General features: G+C 52.6%; 1 protein-coding gene across 23 annotated transcripts in view; it reads left to right on the plus strand.

The window, feature by feature from the left end:
• Positions 1-3,045: 3,045 nt before the first annotated feature.
• Positions 3,046-14,012, plus strand: part of GPR50 (G protein-coupled receptor 50) — an 83,250-nt gene continuing 72,283 nt past the window's right edge. For 6 of the 23 annotated variants that reach the window (XR_013923839.1, XM_080365745.1, XM_080365746.1 and 3 more), the window contains exon 1: positions 3,046-4,557. Coding sequence is in view for 8 of the 23 variants with exons in the window: in XM_080365745.1 (XP_080221871.1) it covers positions 3,716-4,557 (842 nt within the window). In the remaining 15 variants the exon portion in view is untranslated. The other 17 variants (XR_013923840.1, XR_013923841.1, XR_013923845.1 and 14 more) reach the window with 12 other exon arrangements.

The following is a 14,012-nucleotide window of genomic DNA, read 5'->3' on the forward strand; positions in this document are numbered from 1 at the left end:
TCTGGGGAACAGAGCAGGTGCTCGGTGGGATGCAGGCAAGGGAGACACTGAGCGTTTCTGCTTGGGGACCTCTGTGTTGAGAACAACTTCATGCTGCTAAATTGCCTTTGTGGCTTAGTGGGAGTTATTTGCAGTGGGAGACTGCTAACCTGCCCCATGGTCCTGCCTGGTGTCTGCTTCTGCAGGGAGAGAGTTACAGCTCTTTTTTTTTTTTTTTTGGTTTGTTTGTTTTTTACTGCACCCTGTCTGCAACTGCGACATTCAGTGTAGGAGTTCATTGGAAGGTTTCCTGGTCCCCTGTTTTTCTATATTTCTTCTTTCTCATTCTTTTCCCTCCTTTGAAGCTAGTCACCAAAACACCTTTGAATGAGCTCTTGTTGGAGTTCTGAATTTCCTAGCCTGGTCTTCCTTACCCAGCATTAACCTACTTGTTCCTGGGGGTGCTCAGGGAGCCACAAATTATTTTGGTAAGCACAAGGAGTTTCCTAGGTCCGGCTAAAGGAAATGGGTATGTCACTGTTGCTAAGCAGGCTCAGTCAAAACAACAGGACAAATTTGCCTTAAATATGCTGGATTCAGTATAGTAGTATTTGTGGAGAACAGCCATTGTCTTTGTATATTTGACAAAAGTTAATTGTCTCTTTGACAAAATCAGTGTAGTAGTCAGCCTGTCCCTGGGGTGGGGGGGAATCCTTCATTTATAAGTGATTCATTAAGTAGCATTAAAGCTGTCTCTGAAGACAAAATAATCTTTTTAAAGAGGACTCAAGGTACGGAGAGGAAGATTAATGCCTCAGCTATTTTTCAATTATGCAAGCTTTCATTTATTATAGTATACCTGGATTAACTCTTCCTAAGCGGCGTGTTTTGGTAGGCAGAGTCTGGAAGGGGGGCGTTGCGTGCCCGTGGAGGAGTCCCACGCTCAGCGAGGGATGAGCGATTCTCTGCACATGGCTGCTGCCATGGGTGTGAGTGGCACAGCAGGAGGGTGTCCGGTGCTGCTCCTCTAAGCTTTACTGTTAGCAATGCTATTGCATTATTGCAAAAGGAGTGCTGAAAAGCATTTATGGTGCTTGAATATTTTGCACTGATTGCATTCTGCTTCATCTTCCTTTTTGTATACATGAACCTACCCTCCCCAGTGTAGTTTGGGTGCTGAAGGGCTCTGGTTTCTGACCCTAATTCAGTTGCCTTCTGTTGTGATCATGCTTATGGTCTTTGTGCAGTCAAATGAGCCTAAATTCTTCTAACACACTGGGGATATTTTTATTTCAGTATGATTTACATCAGAGGTTCCGGTAAAGCGTAATTAAAAAGGTCTTATTGATACCTTTTCCTTCTTTTTTCCCCCCCCCCCCCACCGCTTCCTAGAGTCCTAGCCTTTTCTTAATTGAAGCAGTGAAGAGTCCATTTAGCAGGAAGGTGGGAGGAAACAGCCTGAATATCATTCATCTAAATCACTCCACCGATGAAAACAGTTGCTCACTACATCTATCATAATTTCTTCTAAGTGTCTTATGAGAGAGTAGCTGCTATAACTATGCAGATGCACACATGCCTGGTAGAGCTATGCGGACCTTCCCACCTAGGGCAGTTGAACCAAGCTGTGGAAAAAGCCTGCTTTTTGCAGGTATAAATTATGCACCAAAAGAAGTTACCGGACAAAAAGCCATTTTTGTGGTTTTCCATTTGCAGCAGTTTCATAAAATGTGAGACCACCTCTACCTTGCAGTGCTGGCCTAGGAAGTTTATTTCAAATATAAGTGAGGCCAAAATCTTCGTTGGGCAGCTTTGGTGCTCCCAGTGGTGCTTTTGTGCAGGACAACACCAGTGCTACCATCCTGCCCTGCAGCTAGTGAAGGTCAGTGGGGTTCAGCAGAATTTGCTTTTATACTCTTTCCAATTCTTCAGCACTCAACTACCATTTGCTATCACCAGTCAAAACCAGTTCCTTGCGGGACATCCCAGCCTGGCAGCCTCTGTGATGGCAAGGGCTGGAAGACAGCCCTAGCTGATTTGGTGCTAGCAGGAGATAATCATTCTGGGTACAGATTTGCTGGGGCTCTTGGAAGCCTCTGGAGCTGGGGCAGAAGCAATAACATTGCACACCTCTTTAAGCAAAGCATTCAGAAAGGCAGCTTTTTCCTTGACTTCAAATACCATATTCATTAATTTCAAACCGTTTTTCCACTAGCAAATCCAAGACACCTGCATATAAAGCTGTCGTGGTTTAATGCCAGCCGGCAACTAAGTACCACATAGCCGCTTGCTTGATCCTTGCCTCCAGTGTGATGGGGAGGAGAATCAGAGATGGCTAAAACCTATGGGTTGAAATAAGGACAGTTTAATAATTGAAACAAAGTAAAATGTAATAATAATTGTAATGGAGAGGTAACAAGGAGAGAGAGAGCGGAATAAAACCCCCCAAAAACAAGTGATGCACAATACAACTGCTCACCACCCACTGCCCAATGCCCAGCCAGTCCCTGAGCAGCAATCTGTGACTCCCAGCCAGCTCCCCCCAGTTTATATACCGAACATGATATTTTATGGTATGGAATAACCCTTTGGCTAGTTGGGGTCAGCTGTCCTGGCTCTGCTCCCTCCCGGCTTCTTGTGCACCTCCTACCTGGCAGAGCCCGAGAGACTGAAGAGCCCTTGACTCAGGGCAAGCACTGCTTAGCATCAACTCAAACATCAGTGTGTTGTCAGCATTGTTCTCATACTAAATCCAAACCACGGCACTGCACCAGCTAGTAAGAAGAAAACGAACTCTATCCCAGCCAAAACCAGGACAGATCAGGTCCTCTGAAGTCACATCCCAGTTCTCCGCATCTGCAATACATCTTAAAAACGGCGCAAACAGCTGCCAGAGCAGAGCGGCGTGAAGGTGAAATGCTGGAAGGATGCGTCCACGTGAACTGCTCCTGCCCCTGCCCCTGTACCACAGGTAAGTCCCGAACATAGACCAGCTGAAAGTCTGTGAACAAGATTATTTGGTTTCCTCAGCACGGAGAGGATGACCAGCGCGTTGCTAGTCAGAGAAGATATTTGCAAAACTGTGCAGAATTCAGTGCAGAGCAGCAACCAAGAAGCCCAAAGAAGCCAAACTTCCAGCCAAAATGTTCTTGGACAATTTGAAAGTGCAGGATTTTGATCATTATTTTCAAAAAAACCCCATTTTATTGCAGAATGGAGTGCTCTCCAGCAATGGGGAAAGGGCAGAAGGCTGCTTGGAGCAGCTTGGCCCGGGTGCAGGTGCAGGGCTGGCTTTGGCCCCGCGCCACCGGGCTGGGGCAGCCCTGTCTGCTTGTACGCTGCCAGGGAGGAACAAGCCATGGAAGCATTTGCTTTTCACTTTGTTATGCACTTGCTCAACCAAGCAGTTGTAAAACCTTGGGACCGGCTTGTGACACAGCCTTGAAGGGGGCTCGGGCGCTGTGACGCGGCGCTGGGCCGGGGCCAGGGGGTGCCGCGGGCGGGTGGGCAGTTTGTTGGCTAAACCAAGCTGGGATTTCATCTGGTTGCAGCATGGCAGCCGCCAGCTGGACACTGGGATCTTCTGGCTGGGCTGGGCTGGGGGTGGGCATCCCTGCCGGGGGTGCTTTGCTGGGAAGCTGGGAAGTGGGCAAGCCGGCTGCTGGAGTTGGAATTGTCGCTGGGGCTTCTGCCCAGCACGCGTTGGAATCGGTGAAGCGCGTTAGCAGGAGAGCGGATGGGCTCGTTCTGGCACAACTGGTTGGGAAAGTTCTCGTGGGGTGGGCTCGGCTCGGGGGGGGGCGGGCTGGCGACGGGGAGCAAGGGCGAGGGACCCCTCGGGGGGCGCGCAGCGTCGCCTCGGAACTTGGCCCGTCTGGGCAAGAGGCGCGTGAGTGTCCCCGCAGCTGCGGGGGCCGGAGGCGCCGCTGGGTCCCCCCCGGTTGGGGCGGCTGCGGGGCAGCGGGGGCGTGCACCCCCGGCTGTCCCCTCCCCCCACCCGGGAGCTTCGGCGAAGCCGGGAGGCGGCCGCCCCAGCTGCAGCCGCCTCCTCGGACGAAGCGCCGGCCCGCAGCGTGGCCAGCGCGGGGCCCGGGGGGGCGAGCAGGCGTGCGGGGACGGGCTCCCCCGCGGGGCTGACACCTGCGCCCGGGGCGGCCCGGCCCGGCGCTGCCCGCCGCCGCCGCGCGGTGGCGCCATCGGCCCGGCGAGCGCTGCGGGTGCCCCGCACCGGGCAGCCCCCCCGCCCCGCCCCGGGCAGGGCGGCGGCACCGCCGGGGGAGGGGGCGGCGTGCGCCCCCCGGGACGGGCGCCGAGGCGCGCTCCTCCCCGCGGCCCGGGGGCTGCCGTCGGGGCGGGAGGCGGAGGAGGAGGCGCCCCGGCGGCGGCGGCGGGCAGAGGCGCGCATGGAGCGGCCGGGGAGCAACGGGAGCTGCCCGGGCTGCCCGGCGGAGGGCGGTCCGTCGGCGCGGGCCGCCGCGGCGCTGGCGGCGGTGCTCATCTTCACCATCGTGGTGGACGTGCTGGGCAACGCGCTGGTCATCCTCTCCGTGCTGAGGAACAAGAAGCTCCGCAACGCCGGTGAGCGCGGGGCGGGCGCGGGGCGGGCGGGGGGCGGCGCGGCTGCGCTGCCAACTTGCGGGCGGAGCAGCGCGGAGCGGAGCTGCACCGCGCCGGGGTCCGCCGCCCCCGGCCCCGCTCGGCAGCGGCCCCGCTGGTGGCGGGGCAGGAGCCCGCGGGCAGGACGGCATCCCCCGCCCAGCCCCGGGGTGGCGGTGGCCGTCTCTGCCCCGGGGAAGGGGCGCCCGGCCGCAGAGCACCCGCTGCCCCCGGGGCACCCCCCGCCCGCCGCCCTCCGACTTGCGGGAACTCTTGTCGCCCGGAGGCAGCTGCCGTCGAGGAGCCCGAAGTCCCGCCGCGCCGCAGGTAAAGCCGCGTCCCTCCGGCCGGAGCGGGGGGAGCGCCTGGTGCCAGAGGCAGGGGCGATTTCTTTGGCAAGCCCGTTGCAACCCTCAGCACTTGCTTTTATGTTCCAGCCTTGCGTATATTTGAGCGTTTTCGTCTGAAAAGCTCCTGTGCTTTAGATGACCAACTGAAAGCCGGGTGAAGATTTTCCATGTTTTTTTCCGTGGGCAGTTTGAAGCTCGGCTTTGGAGCCTTAACTATTGACCTCCCTAAGGAACTGATCTAGGAAAATTGTTGATATTGATGTTAATCATTTTTAAGAAAGCTGTGTGTTTTGAGGGTGTAAATTTTTTTTTGCCTTCAAAGTCCTGTTATTTTAGCAAAGAAGTAGCACTGGATATAAATTACTCTGTAAGGAGTTTCGAGTAGTCTGTGTAGTGCTGCTTAAAACATGCCGTAGAGTATGTTTTTCTAAAGACTACGCCGCTTCCCACTTTAACAGTGGAAGGCATAAAGTGACCTTCAGTTTTATAGCTTTTTATAGGTTTTAATGAAATATCTCTAGTGTGGATAATGCGTAAGCCCAAGCTGTAAGCATTTTGGAGATGCTGCTTTCTCTCTGTCATCTTGATCTGTAAATAAGGAGTAACGCGACAGAGTTCAGTAGAAGTAGCAGATGGATGAGACTGACAGGACAATTTCCCCCTGGTGCCTTTAACGTGTGGTTTATTAACGCTAGCACACAAATGGCCCTGGGCTTGGGCAGGCACTGAACGCAGCGACCTCGCCAGCGAGTTGCTCTCCAGCTGGTGCGTGCAGTGCAGCCCGTGGTACCCGCAGGACATGGACATGCTGTACTGGGGTTATGAGAACTTTAATGTAGTTGGGAAAGGTATTTTCTGTTCTCTTCGGCTCTGCTTTAAAATATGAGCGCTGTGAGCTTGTGGTCAGTGGTGCTGGGAAAGAGAAATAGACACCCTTTCCTTCTCTCTAAGGTAACTACTGGTTTATGTTTTCTGGCTGGTTGGGCAGCAAGCAGGTTTGAAATTATTTCACTGCTTTCAAATTTAATCACTTGAATGCATTGCAAGTCTTAAGACTGCCTCCGCTGTTAGTTGAGTTAAAGTTCCTGCAAAAGTGAAAAAGAACAGCTTTCCCTTGAAGTGACCGTGGAGATACTTTCCAAATCTTAATCCTTGCCAGTAGCCTGTGGTCTGCTCTACATACAAGCTGTTGGGATGTGTGGGTAAACCCAAAGTGAAATCTTTAATTTCCCTGCTGTGAGGGGAGGTGGCTCTCCTTGCACACAGAAACTAAGAGTGACTAGTGGGGAATTCAGTGTTACAAGCTGTGCTGGTTTAACCCCAGATGGCAACTAAATTCCACACAGCTGCTCGCTCACTCCCCCCATGTCAGGATGAGGGAGAGAATCAGAAGAGTAAAAGTAGAGAAAACCCATTGGTTGAGATAAAGACAGTTTAACAAGTAAAGCAAAAGCCATGCACGCGAGCAAAGCAAAGCCAGGCGTTCATTCAGCACTTTTCATTCATGTGCGGGTGGGTGCTCAGCCATCCTCAGGACGGCCGGGCTCCAGCACGTGTGATAGTTACTTGGGAAGACAAACGCCATCGCTCCTTCCTCCTTCTCCCTCCAGCTGAATATGCTGAGCATGACACCATACGGTATGGGACATCCCTTGGGTCGGCTGGGGTCAGCTGTCCCGGCTGTGCCCCCTCCCAACTCCTTGTTCCCCCCCCAGCCCACTCACTGGTGGGGCAGGGTGAGGAGCAGAAAAGGCCGTGGCTCTGTGCCAGCCCTGCTCATCAATAAGGAAAACTTCTCTGAATTATTAGCACTGTCTTCAGCAGAAATCCAAACACAGCCCCACACTACTGTGAAGAAAATGAACTCTATCCTAGCCAGAACCAGCACCTTCTCCACCCCTTCTTCCATACCATTTAAGCCATGCTTGGATCCCACACTACCCAATGCATTCTCATGACGCCACCCCCCCCCCCCCCATCCTTTGATACAATACACAGGTATCATTCCCTTAGTCCATGGGCCACCCCCGTACAATGTCCATACAAGTCCACTGAGCCCATTTAGTCCGTGACTTTGGGCTCCACTCGTTACAGTGTCATTCAGGACAGGCGAGGTGGTTGTGTCGAGTTACTGGGCACCAAAGCCACCGCAGGTGGGTCACTGCTGCACTTGCGCTGCTTCTTGTGGGGCTTGTCCTCCAATGGTTCAGTGGTTCCTGCTACAGTAATCCCTATAACATGCGACTGCAACCATGGCTTACAACAATTTAAAGGTATCTCCATTACAATCTCCACTCCTGGTGCCTTTGGACCAGACCACCGGGTTTAACATTGCAATGAACTCCTCATCTTGCTGCCCTGCTCCAGCTCGGCCTTACCCGCAGACTGCAGTCCCTTAGGGCCGTACCTGCTCCAAGTGCAGCCTTACCCGTGGGCCACAGCCCCACCAGGGCTACGGCTGCTGCAGCAGAGACTTAGCCACAGACGCTCTGAGGTGCGCCTGCTCCAGCGTGGCCTTACCCGTGGGCCACAATGCCTTCAGAGACAGACCTGCTCCAGCCTGGTGGCCTTACCCACAGCCACAGTCCCTTCAGAAGCCAACCTGCTCCAACATGGCATTACCCATGGCTGCAGTGCCTCCAGGGCTGTACCTGCCCTCTTGTGGGTTTGTCCACGGCCACCTTCTTTGAGATGCTCCAGCATGATCTCGTGCACAGCCACTGATTGATGCTTCAAGGTGCACCTGCTGCAGCACGGACTTGTCCACAGCCACAGATGCTTCGGGGTGCACCTTCTCCGGCGTGGACTTGTCCTCGGGCTGCAGTCCCTTCAGAGGTATACCTGCTGCAGCACAGCCACCACCACAGCCACAGGTGCTTTGAGAGGTACTTGCTCTGGCGGGGGCTTATCCACAGCCACAGACGCTTTGGGGTGTCCCGCTCCCATGTGGACTCACCCACAGGTCACGATCCCTTTGACTGGAGCTCACAGTGGAGTCCCAGCCTGTCCAGTACAGCAGCACAGGAACAGCAGCGATGCCCTGGCCCTCTGCCAGCCCCGTCACATCGCCATTGCCGTTATCAGACTGTTCCCAGGCGCAGCACAGGGAGATGATAAGCAGTACAGCACGACAGCAAGCAGCGAAAGTAAGAAGCAGCCGCTAAGGAGCACCAGGCTCTAATACACAGTAAGGCAAGCAAGCCCCAAGGCAAGCACAGGAGCCTGCCAAGTAATAGCTAAACAGCAATAACAGCTATACATTCAATCTAGCACATTCCAATCAAACCTGTCATTACCTTGAGCCCTTCAAGTCTCACGCTGGGTGTTAAAAGGACTGTCATGGTTTAACCCCAGCTGACAACTAAGCCCCACGCAGCTGCTCGCTCACTCCCCCCGTGTCTGGATGGGGGAGAGAACTGGAAGAGTAAAAGTAGAGAAATCCCGTGGGTTGAGATAAAGAGGGTTTAACAGGTAAAGCCAGAGCCGCAGGCAGGCAGAGCAGCCCAAGGCGTTCATCCAGCACCTGCCATGGGCAGGCGGTGCTCAGCCATCCCCAGGACGGCCGGGCTCCAGCACGCGTGACGGTGCCTGGGGAAGGCAGATGCCATCACTGCAAACGTCCCCACATTCCTTCTTCTCTCCCAGCTTTATATACCAAGCATGACACCATATGGCATGGGATACCCCTTGAGTCAGCTGGGGTCACCTGCCCCGGCTGTGCCCCCTCCCAGCTCCTTGTGCCCCCCAGCCCACTGGCTGGCTCTGTGCCAGCCCTGCTCAGCAATAGCGAAGACCCCCCTGTGTCAGCAGCGCTGCTCCAGTAGGATCCAACCACAGCTCAGTACCAGCCACGGTGAAGGGAATTAACTCTGTCCCAGCCAAAACCAGCCCAAACACTTGGAAGTTGTAGGTGTTGAGAGAACTGTCCTGCTTTGCTAACCTGAGCATCGTTCCTCCTTCATTCAGCAGCCTAAACTGGGAATGCCTTTGCCAAGTCACTGGATGCGTTCAGCAGCAGGAGAGTGAGGTGGTCAGAGTGATGGTGACAGCCTGAAGTTCAGTAAAGTAAAAACGTGTAACCAGCATCTAACTGTTGTCATCTTGTTTTGCTGAAAAGATTGTCTGTGTTTGAGGAAGTTCCGTTAATATCCCGCATCTGTCCTATTTGGGAAGCAAGGGTCTGTCTGCCTCCCTGAACACCGAGCGAGAAGTCAGGGGGTCTCAGCGCCGTGCTTGCCCCTCCTGACACGTGAGTAACACCAAGAATGAGAGGGGTGAGCTGGAGCACAGCAGCCAGGTTGAAGTCCTTTGGACAAAGAGTTTCTCTGCTCACGTGCAAATGTACCCTTAAATGAAAAGGATACCCGTTATGGATGTGTGAGCTCTTGCCAAGTCCTGGGAATGCCAAGCCCTTCATTTCTGGAGGAAGCTGGCAAAAGCCCAGCTTCAAGGTTGTTCAGCTGGAGCTAAAATGTAATGCCAGGATGAGCTGGGTTCAGGCTGGGATGTGAAACTGGCACTGCTTCAGTAGCTGTGGTGGGTGACCACTCTTGTGGGGATGGGGATTTTGGTGCACCCCCCCTGGACATTGCTGTACTTGGCACACTTCTTTGGTACCTCTGTGCAACCTGTAGCTACAGGTGAGGAGTACAAGTGTGGCTGTCGGGCAGGTTCTCACAAGGGATACCCTCACCGGTGTGGTCAGCTGCCTGGAGAACATCAGTAGTTGCCTGGAGCTGAACGAGCAGGAGGAGGTGAGTGATGCCTGTGGGGAGAGGAAACCCAAATTCACCAGAAGCCCCAGGCTTCCTCTGCGGTGGATAGTTCACGCCCACAGCTGGTGGTTCAGTCAGTCATGCTGGAGAACTGCTGGCGTTAAGCTTTCCTACAGTAACTTCCAGCTACCCAGGCACTCGGAGCTGCTTGTATGGTCCGAGGGCTTCAGACAAAGCTCCAGGCTTTGGTCCGTATGTCCACAGTGCAGGACATCTAGATGGCTGAGGGGGAAGGGTGTGTGGGATAACTCTGCTCCTCTGGCAGGAGAGATGCCTGTATGTCTTTATGGGAGGCAGGTGAGAAGGGATGAACTCCTTTTGGAAGCCGAAAGCCTTCACAAACCTGGTCACCCTGCTATCCCTGCACTGGTGGAGTTTAAAAGCAAAAGACCTGACGTTTAAAACTTTCCAAGAGAAATCACCACTTTCCCTCTGGGAAGGTGTAATGTAGGTCGGGAGGGTGCTGGTGCATCCTGTGTTGTTGCTGGAAGGTGCTCAGAGCGCTGAGCACAGATCAGGACCCATGTAGGAAATAACATGAGTGAGCCCAGTGTTACGTGGCACGTGCGGGATCGCGACCAGCCGAAGGCTGCTGGCAGGGCTGAGCCTACGGCTTTTCATCTGTGGGTCCTGTGAGCTTTACACGTGTGAAAATCCACAGCAGAACCAGCCACCGCTTTTCCATAAGTTAGCTTGCTTTCTGGGCAGAGGCTCTGGAACAGCCTTCTCCAGCTCTCCTGAGCTTGCTGCAAACCTAGGCACACAACCACAATGTGCATTCCCTGAAAACCCACATCTCCCACCAGCGCTGCCTGGAGTTTTGCGTGCAGAGAGCAATTTCTGCTGCCTCGTGGCCCTTTTCCCTCATGGAAACGTCTCTCCAGGGAGCCAAAACCACCGTGGGGGCAGGCGGCGCAGGTATAACTCTAATGAGGTCACCAGGCTCAACTGGCTTTTAATCCTCTGGGTATGCAGTATACACTGATGTTTGCATAGCGCTGGGGATTTTGTTCTTGGACCGTCACACCGGCCAAAGCCAAGCGTCACACACAAGTCTGCATGTATTATGTCAACGCCGTTACCTTTGTCAGCCAAATGAGTACTCGTAGAAGAAATGCTAGATCAGTTTGACAAGCCCTCAGACCAGAAAACTGTTGACTAGGGCTTACTATGTTTTCCATCTCGGAATACTGGCCGTTCCCTGCCTCTGCTGGGGACCACAGGCAGGATAGCCAGCCTGGGTTTCCCAGCTCAGGCCGTTTGCCCTCTGAAAGTATTGGCACAATACTAAGTTCTTGTTTGCTTGAGTTGCTTGAGTGGCGTTTTTCTATTTATTGTTCCAAGACTTCTGGAACTTCCTGGCTGGCCTGGGACATGTTTCTGTGGGTTTTTTTTTTGGTTTTTTTTTTGTTTTTTTTTAAAGTCAGTGTTAGGGATTTGGTGAGCTCCCTCATACGCTGATGTGCAGGTTTTCCAGTTACCAATGGGAGAAATGGTTAGCAGATGGTGCTGGGTATCTGACCAACTTTCTTCTCAGAGGATTTTGTTGTAGCTGAGGTATTAGTCATCCTTACTAGCAAAGATAAACAGTAATGCTTATACTTTCTACATCTTCTGTATCAGAATCATTTCACTGTACTTTTTTAGGATCAAGGCGATTGTATTAATATACTGTTGCTTTTTTCCCTGATATACCTATTACCATTAATTTCTTTGGTATCTTTTAGTTTTCTTTAGAAAATGCGTTGATTTCCAGCTACTGATTTTATAGTGGATTTTCTATTTCTTACACATTTTATTTTTTAATTTGGCTCTTGTCTTAAAAAATTTCTTATTTTAAAACTAATACACTTTTTTAAAATATGATATTGCTTTTTGTGGGGGAAATCAGGGTGCTTCTAAAGCATCCTTAAACACCTCCCAATAAGCATTGTCACATTTGCTTACATTTAGGTGTTTTCTCTGTTATTTTTGTGTCTGTTTATTTCTGGTTTGGAGAAACTGACTGTTCAGAGATGTTGTGTTGGACCATGTTCTGTTTCCTTATCTCAGATGCAATTCAGAGCTGTGACTGGTTTTATTCCAGCTACTGCAGGATATCCTTGTCCTAGACAGCTATGTAGTATATGTAGGTGTGTTAAGATTTTTTTTTTTAATTATTTTAATTTTTTTTTTTAGCATCACAAGCCCTCCAGCATCTGCCACAAGCCTGAAATTACATCTTTTCTTTCTGTACATTGCGGGTAGATGCTGCAGGAGCTGCTCATCTGTTCTGCTGATTCATTTGTCTGTAGCAAACTCCCACCAGTGCTTCTGCCTCTGACCCTCTGAAATGTCAGGGACTCCACAGCAGGTGTCTCGGTTTTCTGGTGGGCTCTGGTGACGGAAACATGCTGTTTGCCGATGAAACAGTTTGAAGGTTGCGGGGACTCTAGGGGACTCTAGAGCTGCTTCCCTGGTGAGCTGCTCCCCCCTTCCCTGCTCCCTCTAATGCAGAAGGGTGACACCCGGCACCCCCTTGCTTTTCAACGGGGATGGGTGCCTGCGACACCAAACGCGTGAGCTGCCAGCAAACGGGCTCACTGCTGCTTTTCTGCTGTTGCGAGGCGGGAATAATCCATGACAGTGTTTGCTTTCAGCTTTGCTATCGACTCACTCAACTGGATGGTGATGCGTTTGCCATGACTGCCAGTGATGCTGCCTGTGCCAGCGATGCTCCCTGTGCCAGTGACCATGGGAATGGTAACGGCAGCGCTAGGGCTGCTCCAGAGAAGCCTGGCTGGGGCTGGGGTTGCTCGGTGGTGCTGTGTGGTTGCTGCGGCGGTGGTGGAAGTGGTGCCTCCTGTGAGCAGCTGGGGTGTACCCAAGCGCACCCGCTGGGCTCTGGGAGCAGTGGAGCTGGCGTGCTGATGGGGATGTGCCAGTCCCTGCCTGCATCCCTCTGCTCCAGCACCCTGCTCCTGTGGCTCTGCGGGAGGGTGCTGGAGCGGGGCCACTGGCTGCAGGACCTGAGAGAAGCGGGAGTGTCAGTGGGATAAAACCTAGGAGAAAATTAATATGGATTAAGGTTAAGTGTGAGCTTTAAGTGGAATACCAGGGCAAAGTGATGAACAGTCTTAACCTGTTTTTTCCTAGAAGGTGATTTGCATGGTGAGACACAGAGGAATGGCGCTTTGCTGGGAATGGTGTCACAGCCCCATGGCCACGCTGGTTTGGGGAGGTCTCTGGCAGCACCACCTTCGGGTACTCCAGCTTTGGGGTCATCCAGGTCGGTTCCCACCCAGACCCTTGCACATCTCTCCTCCCAGGAGTGCTGTGCTGAGCTCCTCTGGTGCTGTGGGAGCAGCGAGATGCCCAGGAGGAGGCTCGGAGGTGCCATCCTGCTCAGAGCAGCATTGTGGCCCTGTGCTGTGCGGCTCCCCTGCTGTGCTCTGGGAACTCTGGACAAAGTGGCAGGCAAAAGGGTTTTTGGAGTGCAGTAGCTTTAGAAATATTTCTAAATTGTTCCTTCATACAGCTCCATAGGGATTCCATCCTATCGCCTGTGTGAGGTCAAAGTCACCAATTTTTGGCTTTGTGTTTTTGTTGTGGTGGCTTTTTTTGTTGGTTTTTTTTTTTACTCAGGGCAAAAATCCTCCTTAGAATTCATGTAGATGGGAGTATTTTTAGGAGTGCTGGATCTCAGGAGGCCCTTGGCAAAACTTTGCAGAACTTCCAGGAGAAATCTCTACTCCCCCTGCTTCTCCCCCCCCCCCCGGATTTCAGGACACCCCGTTTGGAGCAGGACTTGAGCACAGGACTGTAAGTTGTGGATGTGTAGTTGGGGAGCAGAGTTACAATACTGTTAGTCACTCGGTAAGTCAGCAGTGCTCAGCACGTGCTTCAGGTGTACCGGTGGCTTGATAGCCAGATGGTATGCGGTCAAGTGAGTGATTATATGACAAATATATGATTCAAGAGAAATGAATCAGCTTTCCACTAGAAACTGTAATTCTGGCATTTCTGAAATGAGCAATATTTGTCTTTGCAAAGTGTTTGATAAAAATGTTGTTAGGTGTTGGGGTAGGTCTCTGTACATTTCCCCTTCAAGTAGTTGAAACAAAAATCCTCCGATTAGGAAGATCTGTGTCCTGTGTCATGCCAGATAGCGCCCTGCCTCCCCGGGGGGGCACCCCATGGGCCTTGCAACAAGAGACAAGAGCTAGCAAACCAGGGTCAGCCCCGCGCTGAGCTCCCTTTCTCCCTCTCTGAATCCTTCCAACGCCCTTGCCCTTCCTTGCCTCTAGCAAAGGCTTTTCTTTTTTTCTTTTCA

The sequence above is a fragment of the Falco punctatus genome, assembly GCF_963210335.1.
Source record: "Falco punctatus genome assembly, chromosome: 15".
Classification (NCBI taxonomy): domain Eukaryota; kingdom Metazoa; phylum Chordata; class Aves; order Falconiformes; family Falconidae; genus Falco; species Falco punctatus.